We start from the raw sequence: 27,112 nt of genomic DNA, 5'->3' as shown, positions 1-27,112 counted from the left end.
CTAAAATCTCAACTAGGGAATGGAGGCCCTATGTTGGCAAAAGGCGACTAGGGAATGGAGGCCCTATGTCTAAAATCTCAACTAGGGATTGGAGCCCTATGTTGGTTAAAGGCGACTAGGGAATGAAGGCCCTATGTCTAAAATATCAACTAGGGATTGGAGCCCTATGTTGGCAAAAGGCGACTAGGGAATGGAGGCCCTATGTCTAAAAATCTCAACTAGGGATTGGAGATCCTATGTTGGAAAAGCGTAAAATTAGAGATTGGGGTTCTAAGCTACCATTTTTTTTAATTTTCTTCTTCTTCTTTTTTGCTATTTCCCCCCTTTTTTTATTTTTATGTTTCACGGAATGAGTAAATGCGGGAAAAAACTTTGAGGGGACTTCCCTTTTTATGGATTGTTGCTGCAAAGCTGTTTCTAGCACTTGCGCACTTCTTTTTCCTTTTTGGTTGCACCTGCTTATTGCACGGTTGCTTTGGATTGCACCTGTTTCAAATTTTCAAACAAAGAACAATTGTTAGTTTGAAACGGTGGTTGGTTTTGTGGCCTCGATTGTCTCAATCGCATGATCTCGGCCCAGCTTCTTTGATGAAGATCTTAGTTGCAACTGCTTGTTTCCTGGGGACCAATTTCATTTCAGGCCTTAAAAACCTCTGATTTTTTCCAGATTTTGCCATGACGGTTGGTTGGTGGAACTCAACTTTTTCGACTTTATTTTGCCCTCGTAGGCCTTTCCTTTCTGACTTCCTTTTCTTTTTTCTTTTTCTTTGTTTTTTCTTTTCATTTTTTTTTGGAACATTGGGGAACTTTTCGCTCCTCAAACTTTGCTGCAACGGCTAGTCGCGTGGGTCTTAACCTCTTCCAACTTTATTTCGCCTTTGTAGGCCTTTCTTTTCTGGCTTCTTTCTTCCAACTTCAATTTCAGAGCATTTGGGTGTACCATGGCTTCTTCAACTTTTGTCGAGGCGGTTAGCCAAATAGGACTCAACCTTTTCAACTTCAATTGCCTTTATAAGAGCTTTAATTTGATTTTCTCCTTCCAAAAGTTTTGATTTCGAAGCATCGGCCGCCATGGCTAGTTGGGGTCGACTTGATGCACTCGCTGAGGCTGGGTGCTTTTTTGCACATTGGCTCGTGTCAAATGAGAACCCTGTAAATCAGTCTTACCATCCTTTCTTTGTCTTAGTTTCGGAACAGAGTTAGACCGAAAGGGATTCAAAGAAAACAAACAATGGAATGAAGATTGAGTTTAAAACAAGAAGTGTCCCTTTCGGGGAAAGGAAAGAAGGACTTATCTGGAGTACATGCGTACTTCAATGAACATGACATGCCTTTTGGACTGGATGCATGATCTGTGTGCACCATCTGACTCTCAGAAATTCATCACAGTTTTTTCCTCAAAATCGAGAAACCTTACCAGGACTCTGTCGATGCCGATGTGAGGATCCTCTTTTCGATCAGGGGCGCCCTTTGCGAGTTTTTACGAGCTGACCTCTCTCATTTCTCTTCTTGCCATCGCCTTATAGTGCTCTTTGCGAGTTTTCACTAACAAGACTCTCATTTTCATTTCTTTGCTTACTGTCACCTCATGGTGCCCGTGTGGGTTTTCACCAATATGACACTCTCATTTTATTTCTCTCATTTTGACTGTATCGGATCCAAGTAACTGTATTCTTCAGTCCTTGAACATTCTCACTGATTGATCGAAAGGACTTGAACAGGGTTTGGGTAAAAAGGATTTGGATTGAGCTACAACTTTGGAACCTTTTGAGTGGGATCATCGCCGAACCATTATAACATCTGCCCCAGTTTCACTTTTTGGGGGACTTTGGATTTTTATTTTGGTGTGACTGAACCCCAAAGAGAGGCTGCCTACATATCCTTTCGGAATCAAGTCGAACGTAGTTCGGAAAAACTTTATTTTTGATTTTCTTTTGTTTTTCTGTTTTGTTTTGTTTTCTTTTTCTTTTTCCTTCATTTTTCATTTCATTTCCTTTTTCCTCTCTCTTTTTTTTCATTTTTCTCTTCTTCTTTTTTCATTTTCTTTGCCTTTTGTTCCTTTTTTTTCATTTCATTTTTCAGTAACACTTCCAGGTACCAAAGTGGGTAATCAAAGAATGGGAGCCGACTTAAAGGGTTTGCAAAGGGTTGATAGTGTTTGGGTAGCGAGAATGAAAGCCTTCGCCATCCCAACCGGAGAATATTAGAACTATACGGAGGATCCAACATAGTACTTTGTCACTGCATTTGCATTGACAGTTGTTTCAGGGACATTTCCTTCGATGTGTCCCAAGTACAACACACTCTTTTGGCAGTACTCTTGTTATAATATATGGACCTTTCCATTTCTGGAACCAATTTTCCTTCAGTTATTCCAACTCTTTGTTTTATTTCCTTAAACTTTATCCTCATTGGGATCTAATCATTGATTCATTATTTCAAGGTCTGACAGCTTTCAGGATCCGGGCATGAAGTCCGCAAGCATGTCATGTTATTGAAATCTACCTTTAACAAAACTAAAAAGAGAATAAGAAAGAAAAATAACAAGATTAAGAAAAGAGACATTCCCGGACAATGAAATATTAATTTCATTTGATTTTTCCTTTTTTGTTTTTTAATTTTTGAAGATAGAAAGGTTTACATCGGAAAGTAAGACAATAAAGTAAAACATCCGGATCACACCCTGAGATAATCCGGACGCAGAAAGGATAGCAAGACTGGCTACTGAGACTCTCGTCTGATGGGGAACTTTCAAGCTTGGCAATTGTTTCTTGGCTTTTCTTCTGTCTCGGCAATGGCTGCAATGGACTTTAGTGCTGGATCAAGTTCCTCATATTCACAAATCATTCCGACTATTGGTCCGATGTTGTGGACAGGCAACAGATTGTTCATCACATCGGGAGCTTCTTCCTCCCGAAAAACAATTTTTTCAGCTTCAATCAAATCTTCAACTGCCCCTTTTGAGGGTCTAACAATCCTCTATACCGTGTCCCACTGCTCCAGAGTAGTATTCACATATAGCATTAGCTCGGTGCGAGGGGGACTCGGGGTTCGGCCGGTTCGGGGCCACCGGTTGCAATAGATTTAGCATGATTAGCTTTTGGAATAAGTTTGAATACGATTCACCAATAGGGGTGCACTGATTCTTTCTGAAAGGCTCTCTTGGGCGAGGATTGTATTGGGAATCATTTGGTTGAGGATTATATGGAGCTTGGTAAGGATGGGAATTTCTGGGAGGTGGAGCTCGATTTTGTGTATGATGTTGTGGCTGCGAGTAAGATTGCGCACTCATGACCGCATAGGGAGGTGGTGCCACGGCATAAGCATCATCTTGAATGGGATAATAGTGTGGTGGGACGATAGGAGACACATATGATTGGCTGAATGACTTGCGGGCCCCCCTCGAGCTTGAAACCATCATGGCTCCCTCTTCATACACATTTCTGTTTATCAAACTCTCTGAACCATTCTGAGCAGACTGTGATGTGGCCTTATAAGTAGCATGACTCAAGATTCGACCTGTTTTTAAACCGTTTTCAACCATTTCCCCGATTTTGATAGCCTCAGCAAATGGCTTACCCACAACAGACATCATGTTCTGGAAGTAGTCGGCCTCTTGGGCCTGCAGGAAGACCGTGACCATTTCAATTTCATCCATTGGAGGCTTTACCTTGGCAGCTTGCTCACGCCATTTGACAGCACACTCACGGAAGCTTTCCGCGGTTTTCTTTTTCAAATTGGACAAAGTAATTCTGTTTGGAGCGATGTGCACATTATACTGGAACTGGCGGACAAAATCTCGGGCCATATCATCCCACACGTGCCAATGAGCAATTTCTTGATCCGTATACCACCAGAAGCGATTCCGGTGAAGCTTTCCCCAAAATAGGCCATTAGTAGCTCCTCTTTTCCACCAGCACCCCTCAACTAGTTACAGTATCTGCATGCACAATATCCATGTCACACCTCCTTTTTACACCCCGAAGGGGGATAAGGGAGTTTTTTCAATTAATTGACATTATTCGAAATGGGATTATTTATTTAATTTTTTCAGAGTCGCCACATGGAATAGTTTGTTTTGGTGTCCCAAGTCACCGATTTATTTTAACATCCCAAATCGAGGAAATTCGACTTTCCTTTTGAAGTCTGCGAACCAGAAAATCTAAGTAAGGAATTCTGCTAACCCAGGAGAAGGTGTTAGGCATTCCCGGGTTCCGTGATTCTAGCACGGTCGCTTAAACTATTATAATTGGCCTATCATCTGATTTTAGTACATGTTTTAGCCTATTGTGCATTTTTTGCTTTTATAACCACTTTTTAATTATTTTAAACCACTTTTAAGATTTATGGAATTATTTCTTGAACAAGTTACGATTGTCGTACACTTGCCGTTTTGGCACACACCGCGAACCACGCTACATGAAATTCACCCGCGATTCGCGGCATGTTTATTTTATTATTGTTTGAAGTTGTTATGATCGGGTCACATGGAGTGCACCCCCGAATTTGGAATTAGGTATCATAACTATGTCACGGAAACCGTACCCATAACCACGCTAATTTATTAACAATCACACCTAAAGCAAACTACGGTGTTTACGAATAAATTAATTTCTAAGTATAAGATTAAATCATCGTGGAAAGAATTTACATCCACACTATCCCATTAGCTCGCATCAGTTCTTAAGATACCGACTCACTTCCTTTCCTTGCCTTTATACTATCATATTTTTGGTGTAATAATACCAATTTGTGGCTGCCACTACTCTTCTAATTTAATCACACAACTTTGAACTTGGGCGCATACAAGTACTTATTTTGAAAAAGGAGGATCAAAATTTAAAGTCCTTCACTTAATACCTCCAGCTTTCCACAAAAATATATAAGAACTTATAGATTTTGGTAGAATAAAGCAATTAATACATTATATGCTAAACAAACACATATGACCATAGGTGTAAGTAAACCAAATTTCTGATGTTGTTATAAGAGTTTTCCAAATAGTCTTTATCTTGCAGAATTGAAGATAGCTACATTATAACAATAAGAAGATTCCACATCAAGAAAGAAGATCCAGGAGGCAACAGACAAAACTCCTGAATTTTTGAGAACTATTACTTGATTATATTAGCATTTGGGTGAATATTTTAATCACTTTATGAACATATCAAAGAAAAAGGAATAAGAACAACATTCTGCTCAAGTAATAACACTCAAAATAGCGAATAAACATCTCAATAGTTGAACATCTTCATACATGTGCACTTTAGATACCAACACTCAAAAGGCGACTAGGGAATGGAGGCCCTATGTCTAAAATCTCAACTAGGGATTGGGGCCCTATGTTGGAAAAGCGTAAAAGTAGAGATTGGGGTCCTAAGCTAGCATTTTTTGGAATTTTCTTCTTATCCTTTTTTCTCATTTCAATTTCCTTTTTTTTTATATTTCACAGAATGAGTGTATGCGGGAAAAACTTGGAGGGGACTTTCCTTTTTATGGATTGTTGCTGCAAAGCTGTTTCTAGCACTTGCGCACTTCTTTTCCTTTTTGGTTGCACCTGCTTCTTGCACGGTTGCTTTGGATTGCACCTATTTCAAATTTTCAAACAAAGAAAAATTGTTAGTTTGAAACGGTGGTTGGTTTTGTGGCCTTGATTGTCTCAATCGCTTGATCTCGGCCCAGCTTCTTTGATGAAGATCTCAGTTGCAACTGCTTATTTCCTGGGGACCAATTTCATTTCAGGCCCTATGAACCTCTGGTTTTTTTTCAGATTTTTCCATGATGGTTGGTTGGTGGAACTCAACCTTTTCGACTTATTTTACCTTCGTAGGCCTTTCCTTTCTGACTTCCTTTTCATTTTTTTCTTTTCTTTTCTTTTCTTTGGAACATTGGGGAACTTTTGGCTCCTCAAACTTTGCTACAACGGCTAGTCGCGTGGGACTTAACCTCTTCCAACATTATTTCGCCTTTGTAGGCCTTTCTTTTCTGGCTTCTTTCTTCCAACTTCAATTTTCANTCTTAACTAGGGATTGGAGCCCTATGTTGGCAAAAGGCGACTAGGGAATGGAGGCCCTATGTCTAAAATCTCAACTAGGGATTGGAGCCCTATGTTGGCAAAAGGCGACTAGGGAATGGAGGCCCTATGTCTAAAATCTCAACTAGGGATTGGAGCCCTATGTTGGCAAAAGGCGACTAGGGAATGGAGGCCCTATGTCTCAAATCTCAACTAGGGATTGGAGGCCCTATGTTGCAAAAAGGCGACTAGGGAATGGAGGCCCTATGTCTAAAATCTCAACTAGGGATTGGAGCCCTATGTTGGCAAAAGGCGACTAGGGAATGGAGGCCCTATGTCTAAAAATCTCAACTAGGGATTACAGCCCTATGTTGGCAAAAGGCGACTAGGGATTGGAGCCCTATGTTCGCAAAAGGCGACTAGGGAATGGAGGCCCTATGTCTAAAATCTCAACTAGGGATTGGAGCCCTATGTCTAAAATCTCAACTAGGGATTGGAGCCCTATGTTGGCAAAAGGCGACTAGGGAATGGAGGCCCTATGTCTAAAATCCAACTAGGGATTGCAGCCCTATGTTGGCAAAAGACGACTAGGGAATGGAGGCCCTATGTCTAAAAATCTCAACTAGGGATTGGAGATCCTATGTTGGAAAAGCGTAAAAGTAGATATTGGGTCCTAAGCTACCATTGTTTTGAATATTCTTCTTTTTTTTTTTCAATTTCCCCCCCCCTTTTTTATTTTTATACTTCACGGAATCAGTAAATCCGGGAAAAAACTTGGAGGAGACTTCCCTTTTTATGGATTGTTGCTGCAAAGCTGTTTCTAGCACTTGCGCACTTCTTTTTCCTTTTTGGTTGCACCTGCTTCTTGCACAGTTGCTTTGGATTGCACCTGTTTCAAATTTTCAAATAAAGAACAATTGTTAGTTTGAAACGGTGGTTGGTTTTGTGGCCTCGATTGTCTCAATCGCATGATCTCGGCCCAGCTTCTTTGATGAAGATCTTAGTTGCAACTGCTTGTTTCCTGGGGACCAATTTCATTTCAGGCCTTAAAAACCTCTGATTTTTTCCAGATTTCGCCATGACGGTTGGTTGGTGGAACTCAACCTTTTCGACTTTATTTTGCCCTCGTAGGCCTTTCCTTTCTGACTTCCTTTTCTTTTTTCTTTTTATTTGTTTTTTCTTTTCTTTTTTTGGAACATTGGGGAACTTTTCGCTCCTCAAACTTTGCTGCAACGGCTAGTCGCGTGGGACTTAACCTCTTCCAACTTTATTTCGCCTTTGTAGGCCTTTCTTTTCTGGCTACTTTTTTCCAACTTCAATTTCAGAGCATTTGGGGTACCATGGCTTCTTCAACTTTTGCCGAGGGGGTTAGCCACATGGGACTCAACCTTTTTAACTTCAATTGCCTTTATAGGGGCTTTAATTTGATTTTCTCCTTCCAAAAGTTTTGATTTCGAAGCATCGGTCGCCATGGCTAGTCGGGGTCGACTTGATGCACCCGCTGAGGCTGGGTGCTTTTTTGCACATTGGCTCGTGTCAAATGAGAACCCTGTAAATCAGTCTTACCATCCTTTCTTTGTCTTAGTGTCGGAACAGAGTTAGACCGAAAGGATTCAAAGAAAACAAACAATGGAATGAAGATTGAGTTTAAAACAAGAAGTGTCCCTTTCGGGGAAAGGAAAGAAGGACTTATCTGGAGTACATGCGGACTTCAATGAATATGACATGCCTTTTGGACTGGATGCATGATCTGTGTGCACCGTCTGACTCTCAGAAATTCATCACAGTTTTTGCCTCAAAATCGAGAAACCTTACCAGGACTTTGTCGGTGTCGATGTGAGGATCCTCTTTTCGATCAGGGGCGCCTTTTGCGAGTTTTTACGAGCTGACCTCTCTCATTTCTCTTCTTGCTATCGCCTTATAGTGCTCTTTGCGAGTTTTCACTAACAAGACTCTCTCATTTTCATTTCTTTGCTTACTGTCGCCTCATGGTGCCCGTGTGGGTTTTCACCAATAAGACTCTCATTTTACTTCTCTCATTTTTGGATCCAAGTAACTGTATTCTTCGGTCCTTGAACATTCTCACTGATTGATCGAAAGGACTTGAACGGGGTTTGGGTAAAAAGGATTTGGATTGAGCTACAACTTTGGAACCTTTTGGGCGGGATCATCGCCGAACCATTATAACATCTGCCCCAGTTTCACTTTTTGGGGGACTTTGGATTTTTATTTTGGTGCGACTGAACCCCAAAGAGAGGCTGCCTACATATCCTTTCGGAATCAAGTCGAACGTAGTTCGGGAAAACTTTGTTTTTGATTTTCTTTTGTTTTTCTATTTTGTTTTGTTTTCTTTTTCTTTTTCCTTCATTTTTCATTTCATTTCCTTTTTCCTCTCTTTTTTTTTTCATTTTTCTCTTCTTTTTTTTTTCATTTTCTTTGCCTTTTCTTCCTTTTTTTTTCATTTCATTTTTCAGTAACACTTCCAGGTTCCAAAGAGGGTAATCAAAGAATGGGAGCCGACTCAAAGGGTTTGCAAAGGGTTGATAGTGTTTGGGTAGCGAGAATGAAAGCCTTCGTCATCCCAACCGGAGAATATTAGAACTATACGGAGGATCCAACATAGTACCTTGTCACTGCATTTGCATTGATAGTTGTTTCAGGGACATTTCCTTCGATGTGTCCCAAGTACAACACACTCTTTTGGCAGTACTCTTGTTGTAATGTATGGACCTTTCCATTTCTGGAACCAATTTTCCTTCAGTTGTTCCAACTCTTTGTTTTATTTTCTTAAACTTTATCCTCATTGGGATCTAATCCTTGATTCATTATTTCGAGGTCTGACGGCTTTCAGGATCCGGGCATGAAGTCCGCAAGCATGTCATGTTATTGAAATCTACATTTAACAAAACTAAAAAGAGAATAAGAAAGAAAAATAATAAGATTAAGAAAAGAGACATTCCCGGACAATGAAATATTAATTTCATTTGATTTTTCCTTTTTTTTTTAATTTTGAAGACAGAAAGGTTTACATCGGAAAGTAAGACAATAAAGTAAAACATCCGGATCACACCCTGAGATAATCCGGACGCAGAAAGGATAGCAAGACTGGCTACTGAGACTCCCGTCTGATGGGGATCTTTCAAACTTGGCAACTGTTTCTTGGCTTTTCTTCTGTCTCGGCAATGGCTGCAATGGCCTTCAGTGCCGGATCAAGTTCCTCATATTCACAAATCATTCCGACTATTGGTCCGATGTTGTGGGCAGGCAACAGATTGTTCATCACATCGGGAGCTTCTTCCTCCCGAAAAACAATTTTTTCAGCTTCAATCAAATCTTCAACTGCCCCTTTTGAGGGTCTAACAGTCCTCTGTACTGTGTCCCACTGCTCCAGAGTAGTATTCACATATAGCATTAGCTCGGTGCGAGGGGGACTCGGGGTTCGGCCGGTTCGGGGCCACCGGTTGCAATAGATTTAGCATGATTAGCTTTTGGAATAAGTTTCAAGCAGGAGATTTACTTCTGAACCACTACAAGCAAATTCTTGAAACGTACGAGTTTCTGCAAATAATATTTTAATCTGACATTCTACACTACACAACTAGCTAATTGATGGTTCAAAATGCCTGGTAATAGCATGCTTCAAAATGCAAATTGGCATAGTAGGCAACTGGGAGACGTCCACATAGTCGTCCATACAAGGTATCTCCTGCAATAAGATTAAGGTGTGGAAAAATATATCCTGAAGAATGTAATGAATCAATTATAGAACTGGGACAATAAAGTTTCACTTCAAAATTTACATCCTGAAGTTTGATCAACATTGCTGGATATAGGTGTTGAAAGTTTAAAGCTAAAGGCCAAACCTAAGGATGCAACTGCAATCTGATAGAAACAAACTCGATTATAAAATAAAGGTATTATCTATAGCAGAATTGTTTCACCAACTTTCCTAAGCAACCTTGTTGAAAATGTAAGCCCAGCTAAAGCTCAGCCGACACTAGAGATACCCACCCACCCAACAGGATTATACATGAAAATTATCCTGAAATTCCCAACTTTGAACCAAAACCTCCTCAGCTGCCAAGAATATGAATCAAATGCCTGCGGTCTATATCCAGAACCAGGAAGTATAGGTGGCAGCTGGCTAGGTGTACGTCGACTTCTAGACCCTGCATCGCCATTTTGGACGCAGCATCGAATGCGGATCTCCAATCATCACCTGATGACTGTCCTCCGGATCTTGGGGTGCTTTTTGCAGATGTCAACATAATTGCTCAATTATAATTTTAAAAAGGAGCAGTGGCATCAAGGTTAAATAGAATATTGGTGATAAACTAAGTTTGTAGAAAGCCCTTCACATATACAAATAAAGTTGGAGAGAAAGAGGCGAATTGAAAATCGAAGCACGGTGGTTTACAACATCCAACTTGCAGCAGTTGATTAATACAAGGATCACAAACAATAAGTACAAGGCTCTCTAAGTACTGTTTCAGCCATTCCAATCCTTGACAGGAAACCTTTCTCCTCCAGCTTGTGCCAGTCATTTGCAGTTGGAAAAGTAATATGTAGAGATGAAACGATTGAACTGTCAAGGTAAATGTTATCAAAATTCGAAAAAACGGAGTACGTTTAGGTATACAAAAGTAAATAGGGCATTACAAACTATGATTCTGGAAGAATTACACCTTCTGTCAAATAAGGATAACAAAAATACCGGTTTTAATATGTAGGATATTCATACCCAATGAGCAAGAACTAAAAAAAATTGAAAGAGTCAGACATAGTTTACAACTGGACGAGTTCAAAAAAGTATTTACAAATTCAAAGTATTATTACGTGTTTTGGACATGAAGAAAAGTATGCCTTGACTCCCAAATCCTTCATAGCAGATACCAGGATGTCAAAAAATTGATCTTTATGTGACGTGTTATGGACCAAGATCCTTGGGCCAGTAACTGGAGTGAAAGGCACCGAGCATTGCAGCTTTGAATCAGAAGGAGATAGCCAAGCATGTCATCAGAAAAACGTCTCCAATAAAGGAAACAAATTAAAAACATGGTCCACAAATTGTTAGAACATGCGCAGCGGAAGCAAGCATATAACCAGGCATCAAAAACATGTAAACTAGACAACGCAATAATAACGAGATTAGCAACACTAACCTCTTGAAGTAGTTGCACAAATCTTCCAAGCAGCAAGAATCCAGGGCTGCAGTCTTCTGCTATTTGCCTGGGGAAACCTTGGACAATTTTGCTTTTGGGTGGGCAAGAACAATACAACTCTCGGGCTTGATTAGGTGAAACCTGTCTCCCTTTTATAGATCCGAAATTAAGCCCTAATAGAGCTCGAAATCGTGTGGGCTTCTATAAGTAGAATCCCACTAACTCAAAAGGGTAACTTTTCTCCCAAACTACTTTTTACCCAAGTCTGTCCAGGTTTTTACTAGGTATAGCAGGGACCACAGAAATAATAAGAGGCTACTAATTATAGTATTAATTCGAAATTAGCATGAATTAATTCTTACTATAATTAATTGCAATTTATTCCACTAAAAACCTGCAATTGAACTCCTCAATATGAATTTCGAAAATTCATCAACGCTTATTTTAACTCCCCATGTTAAGATTTCAAATACCAATTAATTAAATTAAATCACTGAAAATTTAATTCAATTAACTAATTAAATCCTTTATAATTCCGCTTAAACCATCTCATGTGACGGATACAAAATCCACCGGCCGGGTTTTCACATGAAAACTTATAAGCTTATATAAAGGGGTATCATCAAACCCAAAAATCGAGTCATGGATTCTATCAACTAATTATTATTCACAAATATTATTTGTCATTGTCCAATTTACTAGGCATATACTAACTCTAAATAGAGTCGTACCTTTTGATAAATCAAAACAATAAACAAATTACATTGATCATAACAATTATATCAAGATTAGGAGTATAAGCTCATTTAATGAATTAGAAAAAATGTTTTATATATTCAGTACAAAAACATCTTTTCTCTACTTGGTCCGTTCAATATACACTGAGTATACTAGCACAAGAAGTTGGAGTAAAACTACTCCCATAATCAAGACAAATTATACTATAATCTTGTGCTACAATCATCAAGATATTTGTCCGATAATATCTTCGATTGTGAACATAGTTTATTAATTATGAGAACTAACAATTTAATCTTCTGTGCATGAGCTAAGACTGCATACACTAAATTGTCCACTACATAACCAAAAGGACACACATGTTACAAATGCTCTATTTAAAATAGTGCTTTATTGAATTGAATAAATTAAATAAACAATTGTTTCATAAAGAACAAAATATAATACTATGTCTAAACCGCATGGTTAATAGTATATCCCAACAATCTCCCACTTAGACTCATAACCATGCGTCTAATATTCTAACACCCATTCCTTCTACATGCTTGTCAAAAATCTTCTGTGTCAAGCTCTTTGCAAACGGGTCTGCCAAATTATCCTCTGACGCAATCTTCAACACTCTTGCATCACCTCTTTGAGTTATGTCCCGAATTAAGTGATATTTACGCTCAATATGCTTACTTCTTTTATGGCTTCTTGGTTCCTTCGAGTTTGCAACTGCACCACTATTGTCACAATAAAGTACAATTGGTGCATTAAGCTCTTTCAGAAAGTTCCTGAGCCAAACAGCCTCTTTAGCTGCTTCAGATGCAGCCACATATTCTGCTTCCATGGTGTAATCAGCAACACATGATTTCTTGATGCTCCTCCAACTTATGGCTCCACCTCCTAAAGTAAAAACATATCCTGAGGTAGATTTTCTAGAGTCTCTATCTGACTGGAAATCTGAATCAATATAGCCAATGGGTGCAAGATCACCTGAGTGATATACCAACATATAATCCCTAGTCCTCTTCAGGTACTTGATTATATGCTTAACAACAGTCCAGTGTTCTCGACCAGGGTTAGACTGAAATCTACTAACCATGCCAACAACAAAGCAGATATCAGGTCTTGTACATAGCATAGCATACATAAGACTCCCTACAGCAGAAGCATAAGGGACCGCCTTCATCCTTTCTATCTCATCAGTCGTTTTTGGGGACTGATCTCTTGACAGAGAGATTCCATGTCTAAAGGGGAGAAACCCTTTCTTGGAATCTTGCATGCTAAACCTGGTGAGAATAGTATCAATATAAAGTGCTTGGGACAAGCCTAGTATCCTTTGCTTGTGATCTCGCATAAGCTTGATCCCAAGGATATGTGCTGCCTGTCCCAAGTCTTTCATATCGAACAGTGAGGACAACCATTCCTTTATTGAATTCAACATGCTCACATTATTTCCTATGAGCAAAATATCATCTACGTACAAAACCAAAAATGTAACTTTATCTCCATTCCACTTCTTATAGACACAAGACTCATTTTCACATTGATCAAAACCGAATGTCCTAATCGATGCGTCAAAACAAGTGTTCCATGCCCTAGAAGCTTGTTTCAATCCATAAATGGATTTCTTTAATTTACACAACATGTGCTCATTGTCACTTTTTATGAAACCAACTGGTTGTGCCATATAGATGCACTCATCAAGACTTCCATTTAGAAAAGCGGTCTTGACATCCATTTGCCAGATCTCATAATCGTAATGAGCCGCAATGGATAAGAGAATCCTTATGGATTTAAGCATGGCTACTGGCGAAAAAGTTTCCTCATAATCGATCCCTTCTTTTTGAGTGAACCCTTTTGCAACACGCCTAGCTTTAAAAGTTTGCACTTTTCCATCCACTACTCTCTTTTTCTTATAGATCCATGTACAACCTATGGGTTTGAATCTAGTAGGTGGTTCTACAAGATCCCAGACTTGATTGGAGTACATGGACTCCATTTCAGATTTCATAGCATCAACCCATTTATCAGCATCTGTATCATGTAGTGCTTCGTCGTAATTAATAGGTTCTGTATTAGGCTCTTCAGGGATTCTATCATAAGATTCTCCCAAGAGCGCAAACCGGAGATGTTTTCTAATAATTCTCCCACTACGACTAGTCACTACAGGTGGAGGCTGATTTTGTTGTTGAATCACATCATCATTTCTTGGAACTGAAGCCTCAATGTTATCCTCCATACCTAGCGGTGCTGGGATATCATTGACTTCTTCCTGGATTGCAAGATCCCTCCCAGAACGACCTTTAGAAGCTGCGGCAGTGTTCTGCCGCGGTCCTACCGCGTTTACGCCCGGGCCGCGGCCAGAGTGGTATGCAGATTCTGCAGCAGTGTTCTGCCGCGGTCCTACCGCGGTTACGCCCGGACCGCGGCTAGAGTGGCCTTCAGAATCTGCATGTTGCATAACAATTTCAGGTTGTTCAACAATCTGAGGTTGCTCAACAATCTGAGGTTGCTCAACATTATTCCCACTACTTTGGGGTAGTGAGATGTCAGGCAATTGTTCTTGTGCAATCTGCTGCCTATTGACATTTCTCCCACTACGATAATGTAGTGGTATGTCAATACTGGCTTCCGGTATACGTTCTAGAGATGACTCTTTAGTTACTCCATTGGTTAATTCCTGTAAAACTAGTTTACTTCTAGGAATATGGTTCGTTAGATAGTCCTCTTCTAAAAATCTGGCATTTGTCGTAACAATTACCTTCTTTTCTTTGGGACAATAAAACAAACCGCCTTTTGTTCCTTTTGGATATCCAATAAAAATGCATACTTCTGTCCTTGATTCCAATTTATCCGCTTTCCTTTTCAGCACATGTGTTGGACAACCCCAAACCCGAATATGCCGTAAACTTGGCTTGCGCCCAGTCCACAATTCTACTGGAGTTGAAGGTACTGACTTTGAAGGAACCAAATTTAGGATGTAGTTTACTGTTTCTAAAGCATATCCCCAAAAGGAAGGAGGCAAATCGGAATAACTTAACCTTGATCTAACCATTCCCATAAGGGTCCTATTTCTTCTTTCTGCCACACCATTTTGTTGTGGTGTTCCTGGGGCAGATAATTGAGATGTAATTCCATTATCTGATAAGTATTTTATGAATTCCGCAGAAAGGTATTCACCACCACGATCAGATCGCAATGTTTTGATATATTTATCATGTCGTTTCTCCGTTTCCGTCTTAAATTCTTTGAATTTCTCAAAGCATTCAGACTTACGTTGCAACAGATAAATATATCCATATTTTGAGTAAGCATCTGTGAAAGCCACAAAATACTCAAAACCACCTCTTGCTTGTATATTCATAGGACCACACAAATCAGAGTAAATTAATTCTAGCTTATCACTGGCCCTATTTCCTTTTGAGGGAAAATGTCTCTTGGTCATTTTGCCTTCTAAACAGGATTCGCATGTTGGTAGTGACTCAACTTTCAATAAACTCAAAGGTCCATCAGAGACCAATCTCGAAATCCTATTCAGATTTATATGGCCTAGACGTAAGTGCCATAAATAAGTTTGACTCAATTCAGAAATACGTTTTCTTTTATGTGGTAGATTAATGTTATTTAGCTCTTTTGGTTGTTGTAGCACATGAGGAGATATATCAAGAATAAAAAGGTCATGTACTCTAGCAGCAGTGCAGATGAAACGTTTATTAAACTTAATAACAACAGAGTTATTAGCAAAATAAACATTATAACCAGCATCCATTATTTTCGAAACCGAAATCAAATTCCTTCTAATAGAAGGTACATAGAGAACATCTTTTAAAACTAAAACTCTATCAGTACTAAACGGAACTCTAATATCTCCTAAGGCTAAAGGCGCTGGTGCTGGCTCGCCATTGGCTTGAAAAATGCAAACTTCATTCTCATTTAGCCGCCGCGTTTCCTGAAACCCCTGCAAAGTATTGCAGATGTGATTAGTGGCTCCCGAATCTACATACCAAAACATGGTAGAAACAGTCGCTAAACAAGTTTCGACGACATTTAAATTTGAATTACCTTGCTTATTCAACTTTGCCAGATAGGCAGGGCATTGCTTCTTGTGATGCCCGGGTTGCTTACAGTGATAGCACTTGCCTTTGGGCTTGTTCACACCAGCCGCACCACCAGGTGCCAGAACCTTTTGAGCCCTCTTCTTTTTCTTATTGCCTTTCGACTTAGAAATCAAAGATTTCTCAACATTGAGTGCCACAACTGGAGCTTGTTGTTTGATAATAGATTCTGCCGATTGCAGCTCATTCAACAATTTTGCTAGTGACAAATCCATTTTGTTCATATTGTAGTTCAAGCAAAACTGTTGAAAACTGTCAGGCAGAGTCTGCAGGACCATCTCAACTTGAGACTCCTTATCAATCATAGCTCCAAGGACCTCCAGTTCATTCAGAAGACTCATCATCTTCAGAACATGGTCCCTGACCGATGATCCTTCAGCCATCTTCGTGTTCAAAACGGCTTTCATGGCTGTCTACTTAGCTGCACGATTTTGCTCACCGAACATCTCTTTGAGACTTTCGAGCATATCATAAGCAGACCCCATAGACTGATGCTGATGTTGCAAAACATTTGCCATAGAGGCAAGAATGTAACATCGCGCCATCTCATCAGCCTTAACCCATTTGTCATAGGCCTTAACCTGATCATCAATAGCATTTTCAGGGTTTTCTGGGCACTCTTCAGTGATTACAAATTTGTAACCTTCAGCAGTTAGGACAATATCAAGGTTCCTTTTCCAGTTAACATAATTCGGTCCTTCTAACTTGTTTTGGTCCAAAATTGAGGTAAGTGGGTTGAATGAAGACATGGTTAATCTGGGAGATATTCACATTAAATAGATCATTAGTTATGTATTAAGAATGATTAAATTCAAAACCACACATAACACATATAACCATGCTCATTGAACAGTTAGATTCGTTAGGGAAACTTAACTATTCATGCAAAATATATGAGTGATGTGAGATATTAACCCCATAAATTTAACAGGACCAACTCAGATGGAGAGTAAACTATTAATTTAAGATAGGAAATATCACTTTTATAAAATCTAGTTTCATTCAATCAACATGTAACTCAGTTGGAGAGTTAATACAAGTAATGAAATAACTAGAGACAAAAAAACACAGTAATCATCTATAATGAATTTATCCGATGTGGAAGAAGACCTATGTCAACATATAAATTCATTATATTACTGTAGAAACCGTTTAATATAGGGTTTAGGGCTTAAAATCCCGTGTTTTGCAATTTGGTCTCTAAAGTTTACACGTCCTGCCGCGGTCCTACCGCGGTTACGCTAAGACCGCGGCCAGAGTGACCTTCAAAATTTGAAGCATTGTTCTGCTGCGGTCCTACCGCGTTTACGCTCGGACCGCGACCATTTAATACGTGATTTCAGAGAAAAACGTGTTTAGACAGAATTAATCCAAAATTCTGTATATTAACCCAAAATTATAGAATTAATATCATACAAAACAGTCACGTTTTTAACATAGAATAATCATCCCAAACATGTATCAATAAATAACACGTTTTAATATTACTCTATGCATGCTGTATTACATTATCTAGTTAGATGTAAGACGGCGTCTGATACCAATTGTTAGAACATGCGCAGCGGAAGCAAGCATATAACTAGGCATCAAATACATGTGAACAAGACAACGTAATAATAACGAGATTAGAAACACTAACCTCTTGAAGTAGTTGCACAAATCTTCCAAGCAGCAAGAATCCAGGGCTGCAGTCTTCTGCTATTTGCCTAGTGAAACCTTGGACAATTTTGCTTTTGGGTGGGCAAGAACAATACAACTCTCGGGCTTGATTAGGTGAAACCTGTCTCCCTTTTATAGATCCGAAATTAAGCCCTAATAGAGCTCGAAATCGTGTGGGCTTCTATAAGTAGAATCCCACTCTAACTCAAAAGGGTAACTTTTCTCCCAAGCTACTTTTTACCCAAGTCTGTCCAGGTTTTTACTAGGTATAGCAGGGACCACAGAAATAATAAGAGGCTACTAATATTAATTCGAAATTAGCATGAATTAATTCTTACTATAATTAATTGCAATTTATTCCATTAAAAAATTGCAATTGAACTCCTCAATATGAATTTCGAAAATTCATCAACGCTTATTTTAACTCCCCATGTTAAGATTTCAAATACCAATTAATTAAATTAAATCACTGAAAATTTAATTCAATTAACTAATTAAATCCTTTATAATTCCGCTTAAACCATCTCATGTGACGGATACAAAATCCACCGGCCGGGTTTTCACATGAAAACTTATAAGCTTATATAAAGGGGTATCATCAAACCCAAAAATCGAGTCATGGATTCTATCAACTAATTATTATTCACAAATATTATTTGTCATTGTCCAATTTACTAGGCATATACTAACTCTAAATAGAGTAGTACCTTTTGATAAATCAAAAAATGAACAAATTACATTGATTATAACAATTATATCAAGATTAGGAGTATAAGCTCATTTAATGAATTAGAAAAAATGTTTTATATATTCAGTACAAAAACATCTTTTCTCTACTTGGTCCGTTCAATATACACTGAGTATACTAGCACAAGAAGTTGGAGTAAAACTACTCCCATAATCAAGACAAATTATATAATAATCTTGTGCTACAATCATCAAGATATTTTTTCCAACAATATCTTCGACTGTGAACATAGTTTATTAATTATGAGAACCAACAATTTAATCTTCTGTGCATGAGCTAAGACTCCATTGTCACAACCCGGATTTCCCGCCCTCGGGGTCGTGATGGCGCCTAATCGTGGTATCTAGGAAAGCCTACTCAATTACTCTTTCATTACTAAACAAACCTTTTAACAATTTATAACATCAATAAAGAACATGAAATTTAATAACAATAGCGGAAGTCTGAATCAAACTCTGAATCAAAACGCGAAACAGTCAACAATAGCCTCTACCCAAGACTCGTGTCACATTACTCACGAACTGCTAAGAGTTTACTAAATACAAAGGTCTGAAAGAAACATACAAACTGTTTGTCTCGAAAACAATGGAGGCAACAGCATAGAAAAGAAAATAAGGGAGAGACGCCGGGCCTGCGGATGCCTGCAAGGCTACCTCAGTCTCGTGAAAATGAAGCTTGCTCCCGTGCTAAAGCTGCTACTGCTCCTCAAAACCTGGACCTGTGGAAAAACGCACAGAGTGTAGCATCAGCACAACCGACCCCATGTGCTGGTAAGTGTCTAGCCTAACCCCGGCGAAGTAGTGACGAGGACAGACTGGACACCACATAAACCTGTGCAATTATAAATATACTGCGGAATCGAAATACCAAACAATTAACAATATGGGAGGGGAAACATGCTATGGGGAGATGGCAATATTAACAGTAATCCAGAGTAACAATCTAAAGCAGTCTAAATTTACAATGAACAAGGAACGAATACTCAATATAAACACATTTGCATCAACAACTGTTGCAGCGTGCAACCCGGTCCACAATTACCATTGTTGCGGCGTGCAACCCGATCCACCATTACCACTGTTGCAGCGTGTAACCCGACCCATATCATTTGTCATTTATCATTGTTGCGGCGCGCAACCCGATCCTCATATCTCATTTAGCATTATTGCAGCACGCAACCCGATTCTCAAATATCATTGTTGCGGCGTGCAACCCGATCCATATCATTCGATAGTCTAGCTCCCGAAACAATAGTCACAAATAAGGGGCATAAAAATAAACAAAACATCGGAAGGAATCCCGGCAAGGGAAAAGAAACCAACAAGTTCAACAAAACGTCCCAACAAGGGAAATACCAACAACGCTTTCTCTTTCTTTCATTTCTTACGTTATAATCCACTTTACCATTTTGAGCCAACGCTCCAAAGAATCAAGTCATTTCATATACTTTCAATATTCATATCACAATTCGAGCCAATGCTCCTAGGAATCAAATGATCATATCATCGTTCACATTTTATTCACAACATATAGAAATCCTCCAATAAGTACGGAAATTTCAACCAAGTCATGGTAATCACATTATGAGGACTCAGGGTCATGCTAGACACCAATGTATAGATACTCGTCACCATGCCTATACATTGTACTCGATCATTTAGCAATTAGAAAACATGACTCAACTCCTATTCCCTCAAGCTAGGGTTAAACCAAACACTTACCTCAAAGCCTTCAAATCCACTTAATCCTCAACTATCACTTTACCCCGCGGTTCCACCTCCGATTCGCTCGAATCTAATCACAAATTGCTCAATTACTTTAATAAACACTACATGAATCAATTTGAATGCATAAAAATGAATTTCCCAAGTTTTTTCCTAAAAATTCTAAAATTGCCCCCGGGCCCACGTGGTCAAAACCCGAGGTTCGAACCAAAACCCGGTTACCCATTCCCCCACGAACTCAAATATGTAATTTGTTTTGAAATCGGACCTCAAATCGAGGTCCAAATCCCCAATTTTTAGAAAACCTAGGTTCTACCCAAAAACCCCAATTTCACCCATGAAAATCCTTGATTTTAAGTGGCAAAACATGTTAAATGATGTTAAAGATTGAAAGAATTGAGTAAAAATCGACTTACAAATGATTTGGGATGAAGATTGTCGTTGAAAAATCGCCTATGGTGTTATGGTTTTGAAAGAATGGTGAAAAGTGATGAAAATTCGACTAAGTATAAAAATTGCTGGGCTGCGGATATGGGAAATGCGAAGTTGGGTTCACAATTGCGAACCGTGCAGGCTTGGGAAATGCGACATTATTGTTCGCATTTGCGAACTCAAGCTAACCAAGGGACCCTTCGCATTTGCGAACTGGGTCTCGCATTTGCGAACCAGTGTCTATCGCATTTGCGATGCCTGGCTTCGCATTTGCGAACCTTGGCCTGCCTGGGCTGATTTCGCATTTGCGAACCAGCCTTCGCATTTGCGATAGCTGGGAATTCGCATTTGTGAACTCTGGCTTCAAATATGCAAAAACTGTAGATAACTGATACCAGATTTTTCCAAAAGTGAGAAATGCAATCCGACACCTATCCAAAACTCACCCGAGCCCTCGGGGCTCCAAATCAAACATACACACAACCTTAAAAAGATCCTTCGGACTTATCCGTGCGATCAAATCGCCAAAATAACATCATATACATCGAATCAAGCCTCAAAACTCATGTTTTTCTTTGAAATTTTCATAAAGCATCAAATTTCCATTTCAAGTCCGAAACACGTCAAACGACGTCCGTTTTCAACCAAATTTTACAGAAAGCACTTAAACCATATATAAGACTTGTACCGGGCGTCGGAACCAAAATACGAGCCCGATACCACAGTCTTTTAATCAAATTTCATTTCCAATTTCGTTAATAATTTCAAAAAAAAATTCACAGAAAAATTCATTTCTCGGGCTCTAGACCTCGGAATTCGACTCCGGGCATATGCCCGAGTCCCATATTTTTCTACGGACCCTCCGGGACCGTCAAATCACGGGTCCGGGTCCGTTTACCAAAAATATTGACCGAAGTCAAATATATTCATATTAATATCAAAATTTAGCATTTTTCACACAGAATTCATATTTAAGCTTTCCAGCTATGCGCCCGGACTGCGCACGCAAATCGAGGCAACCCTAAATGAGGTTTTCGAGGCCTCGGAAGCACAAAATGAATAATAAAACAGGTGATGACCCTTTGGGTCGTCACTTTCTCCACCTCTAAAACAACCGTTCGTCCTCGAACGGACAGAAGAAAGAAGTACCTGAGTCGGGGAAAGATGGGGATAACGGCTACGCATATCAGACTCGGACTCCCAGGTCGATGCCTCAGGAGGCTGACCTCTGTACTGAACACGAACAAAAGGAAAACTCCTGGATCTCAACTGAGGAACCTGCCGGTCTAGAATAGCTAGCAGCTCCTCCTCATAAGATAAATCCTTGTCCAACTGGACAGTGTTGAAGTCTAACACATGGGTAGGATCGCCGTGATACTTCCGAAGCATGGACACATGAAAAACAGGATGCACGGATGATAAGCTAGGTGGAAATGCAAGTCTATAAGCCACCTCTCCCACTCGATTAAGAATCTCAAACGGACCAATGTACCTAGGGCTAAGCTTGCCTTTCTTCCCAAATCTCATCACGCCCTTCATAGGCGACACCCGGAGCAATACCCGCTCACCAACCATGAAAGCTACATCTCGAACCTTACGATCTGCATAACTCTTTTGCCTAGACTGAGCTGATCGAAGTCTGTCCTGAATGATCTTGACCTTGTCCAAGGCCTCCTGAACTAAATCTGTACCTATCAACCGAGCCTCTCCCGGCTCGAACCATCGAATCGGAGACCGACACCGCCTACCATATAAGGCCTCATATGGAGCCATCTGGATGCTCGACTGGTAGCTGTTATTGTAGGCAAACTCCGCTAAAGGCAAGAATTGATCCCATACAAAGTCAATAACACAAGCCCGGAGCATATCCTCCAAAATCTGAATAGTCCGCTCGGACTGACCGTCCGTGTGGGGATGGAATGCTGTGCTCAACTCGACCCGTGTGCCCAACTCTAGCTGAACTGCTCTCCAAAAGCACGAGGTAAACTGCGTACCCCGATCCGAAATGATAGATGCCGGCACACCATGAAGGCGAACAATCTCCCGGATATAAATCTCGGCTAATCTCTCGGATGAGTAGGAGACTGCCACGGGAATGAAATGCGCTGACTTGGTCAGCCTATCCACAATAACCCATATCGCATCGAACTTCTTCCGAGTCAACAGAAGCCCTGTAACAAAATCCATGGTAATCCGCTCCCACTTCCACTGGGAGAGTTCAATCTTCTGAAGCAAACCACCAGGTCTCTGATGCTCGTACTTAACCTGCTGACAATTCAAGCAATGAGCCACATATGCTACAATGTCCTTCTTCATTCTACACCACCAATAGTGCTGCCGCAAATCCTGATACATCTTCGCGGCGCCCGGGTGAATAGAGTACCTGGAGCTATGGGCCTCCTCTAAAATCAACTCTCGAAGCCCATCCATATTGGGCACACAAACTCGCCCCTGCAATCTCTAAACTCCACCCGCATCTAAGGTAACTTGCTTGGCACCTCCTCGCTGCACCGTGTCTCTAAGGACACATAAATGGGGATCATCAAACTGCCGATCACGGATACGCTCTAATAATGAAGAACGAGTGACCTTGCAGGCTAACACCTGTCTGGGCTGTCACACCTCCCCTTTTTACACACTTACCCCGAAGGATAATGTATGAGGGAGTTTTTCCATTTAAAGTGACATTATTCGAAATGGGATTATTTATTTATTTTTTAGAGTCGCCACTTGGGATAGGATTAGCTTTTGGTGTCCCAAGTCACCGGTTTAATTTGAATCCCAAATCGAGGAAAATTTCGACTTCCCAATTGGAGTCTGCGAACCAGAAATTCTGAATAAGGAATTCTGTTGACCCGAGGGAAGGTGTTAGGCACCCCCGGATCCCGTGGTTCTAGCACGGTCGCTTAAATTATTATAAATGGCTAAAATCTGATTTTTATACAAGTTCAAACCTATAGTGCAATTTACCGCTTGTAGTTTATTTTACGGAAGTGAACGCCGTTTAAGAGCGTGCTTTTGGATCACGTCACATGAAATGCACCCGGATCCTCAACACCTCTTATTCAACGTTTTGGGATTTGGATTTGGGTCGCATGGGATGCACACCCGAGTTCAGGAAGGTAAAATTATTAAAAGCGCGCCTAAAGTGGCTAGCGTCTTATTAGCTTTGCGGGAAGCCATGAAAATTCGCTAAATGGCATGTCCCGAATTCTAAGATATTTCAATTAAGTATTTAATGAGGGCCCCCGCAATTTATATGTTTTGTGCAGCGAGGCTCATCTCACTTATTTATTTAAAAGCCATCCTAAAGAGACTATCGTTTTCTAGTATGAAATGTCTCCAAAAGGGCCTAGTTAATTAATTATGGCAAACTAGCAGTCGAGTAATTCGGGCTTCAAACTTAAGTCCATACTTAAACAAGAGGAAAACCTCTTAATTTAAATATGCTACTTAGCTTTAGAGGCCCAAACTATAATTCAAATTCAAAATCCTTAAATCTAATAGCTTCAATAAGCAAGATGGGGCTTTTCAGTGTGCGGGGCCTCAACAACCAGCCCATGATACTGCCCGATTTTTGTGTTTAGAGCTATTTATATCATTGTCTCAAACATGGGCCTTAAGGCTGGCCCAACTCGACATCCAGCAAGACCTGGAATTCGAAATCAAACCCCCATGGTCTTAATTGAGTAATATTAATTTCAAAGCTGAAGGTACTGGGCCTAACATTATACAGCTGGGTCATATTAGGCCCAGTTCATGGCCTGGACAGTCTCATTAATATGGTTAGCCAACTTAAAGCTGGAATCTGAAATTTAGCGATAAAACTAAACAATCGACAATAAATTTATAAGTCCTATTATATTGACATGCTATTTTGTTATTTGAGAACCCAAACGATGGAATTAACACTAGAGGGTAAAGTCATTAACACATTTATTAGATTTCAAATTTCTGCTGGGAACTTCACACTTAAATCTGGCATTCATATTAATGGCCCGATCTATTTCGTAAGAACATAGCACACATGCTCGATTTTTCAGTTATTCCCAATCAACGCTCGGACCTAGCTTAGGTCTCAAAATAATATAGGAACCTAAACATGAAATCGACTAAGCTATAGCTGATAAATAAAATAACAGTCCATAGAGTCCAATTACAAATCAATATAAGGTCCTATTAATACAATTAAACTGCTGTCCAAATGACATTACTGCGCTAAACACCAGAACTTAAATAAAATACAGCAAAACATTCATATACAAGCCGGTAGTTATTCATCATTGAGTCTCAAAAGTTTTCATACAGTTTGGTCACATCTTCGCATGCCATTTGAGGCTGAAAACATACCTGGAATTGAGCAAAGTAAAGAAAGGGATCAGCCAAAGCAAGAGGAAGTAGCAGTGTTAAGCAACAGCAGCAGCAGTCTCAAATCGAAGTCACAACCACCAAAACCCAGTATCAAAACCCAAAAGTCGAATTGAAAAGCCCAGTTATCTTCAAAATGATACTCTAAAATTTTCTGCAGTTCTAACTACTGAAAACACAAGGGAAGCTAGTCCATATTCAGATTTATGTGAGCTGGAATTGTGATTCAAGAATTGGAGATCTCTAATTCACCCTAAAAATTCAAAGGAATAGTAAATTTCTTTTCTGTTGTTTTCTGGAACTTGAGGAGAATCAGAAGGTTGTGAGGAGGGTTCAGATGGCTATCCAGAGCTTTTTCCTCAAGGCCAATGAATGCCTACTTATAGGTGACCTTAAGGTCCAATTTCAGATTTTCCTTTTACCCCTTAGTTCCTATTCTCATTTCAGTGCTTACCCCTTTATTTTCTGACTTGTTACACAAGTAACTACCTTAAGTTTATTAGAACCTACACTATAGTCCCTCCTAGAAAGTTCTATGCCTATTACAATCCCTATTCTATCCTTACCCCTTTTTAAAAATTACCAAATCTGCTGAAAGTACCCTTTTCCTATGCCTGAACTACCCTCAAAACTCTCTTGGAATTACTGACCAACCCAAACCCCTTTACTTTAATTAATACTGACTATAGTTAACCTTATTTAATCTAAATCAGCTATAACCAATCAATTAACCCTAACTACTGAATTAAACTAAGATTTAATCAAACCATTGATTTAATCAAACCAAACAGTATCCGAACAGGGTTGAAACCACAATTAACTAAGATTAAAATGAAACAAAATTGAATTGCAAAGAACTATCGAAACAGGCTAAAACACGTTCAAGAATCGAACTATTGAATTAAAGGCTAAAATCATGCGTTGAAAATCAAATACATACACTAATTATTAAAATTGCTAGAACACATACTGAATCCAAAAAAATAAACAAAACAGAAAACAAAAGAAACAAGAACAAAATCAGAATTAAAAGAAGGGAAAAAAAAACAGAATACCTAATAGAATTAGGAACTCGGCTAGGCACTGTTGCTTGAATCCTCCAGGATTCTTGACACGTAACATCCCTAATCGTGTGTTTTCACAAGAACCCACATGATTAGGGAAATTACGGTCAAAAATCCCTAAAATTTTGAGCTAGGGTTCTGCCGGTTCTAAGATTTGAAATTCGAGAAGTTATGGCAAGATTCGAAAGGTTTTGGTTAGGGATTAATGATGGGGAGGTCATGGAGACTGTGGGGTGTGAATTTGGGCCGGTTTGGACAAGGTTGTGTTTTGGCCGGAAATTTTGATCTAATATTCGAGGCATATGGCTACGATTCGAGGGGAATGGTTATGGGGGTTGGAAAGAGGAGAGGAAGACGAGTTTGGTGGTGTATTTTTGGGGTTGATCGGAGCATCGCCGCCGGCGGCGACGATTTCCGGCCGGCGGCGGACGGCGGAGGGACGGTGGTATGCGGTGGCTCAGGGCGGAGGGCGGTGGCCGGCGTTTATTTGGGTCTCTGAGGAGGGGGGGTGAGAGAGGAGTGGTGAGGGGGGTAGGGGGGGTGTGTTTGGACATATATATATTAATCGACCCTAGCTTCCTGGCCGTTGGATCATGAAACCTCGACGGCCAGGATTGACTAGGGTCAAACGACGTCGTTTGGGGGCGCCTCTTGGACGGACTGGGGTATTGGGCCTGGGTTTGGTATGTGGGTTGGGGAGTTTTCTTTTGGGCCAAAATAATCAACCCAATTCGGGCACAAGACCATCTTCTCTCTTTTTTTTTTTTTAAAAAATTTCCTCTTTTCATTTTGTATTTTCTCTTATTTTGCTTTTGCATTTTTTGTATTTTTGTATTTATTTATTTTTTCGGATTTTATAAAATGCTAAACAAAGTAAAGACCTAATTACCCTATGTAACTCCTAAAATTACTTATAACTCTATTTGAAACAAATGCAAAGAACTATTTTCTTGCAATTTCCTTTACATTTTATTCTAAAACTAATTACTACTACAATTGTGAAATTAAATCCCTAAATGCCGATGCATATTTTTTGGTATTTTCATTATGGATTAAATGCACAAATAAAAATGCAACAATTGCCACAAAATTACACAAAAG

At 39.7% G+C, this 27,112-nt stretch overlaps 1 protein-coding gene across 1 annotated transcript; it reads right to left on the bottom strand.

Moving 5' to 3' along the window:
- Positions 16,430-16,765, bottom strand: LOC109236670. Its single transcript, XM_019402867.1, has one exon. The coding sequence runs from the start codon at positions 16,763-16,765 to the stop codon at positions 16,430-16,432; it is 336 nt and encodes a 111-aa protein (XP_019258412.1).

The sequence above is a fragment of the Nicotiana attenuata genome, chromosome 1 (assembly GCF_001879085.1).
Source record: "Nicotiana attenuata strain UT chromosome 1, NIATTr2, whole genome shotgun sequence".
NCBI classification, from domain to species: Eukaryota; Viridiplantae; Streptophyta; class Magnoliopsida; order Solanales; family Solanaceae; genus Nicotiana; species Nicotiana attenuata.
This window is presented reverse-complemented; position numbering and strand designations above follow the sequence as displayed.

Bases quoted from the DNA above. Each gene is read 5' to 3' on its own strand.
- LOC109236670 (XM_019402867.1), bottom strand. From the start codon at position 16,765: ATGTCTTCATTCAACCCACTTACCTCAATTTTGGACCAAAACAAGTTA.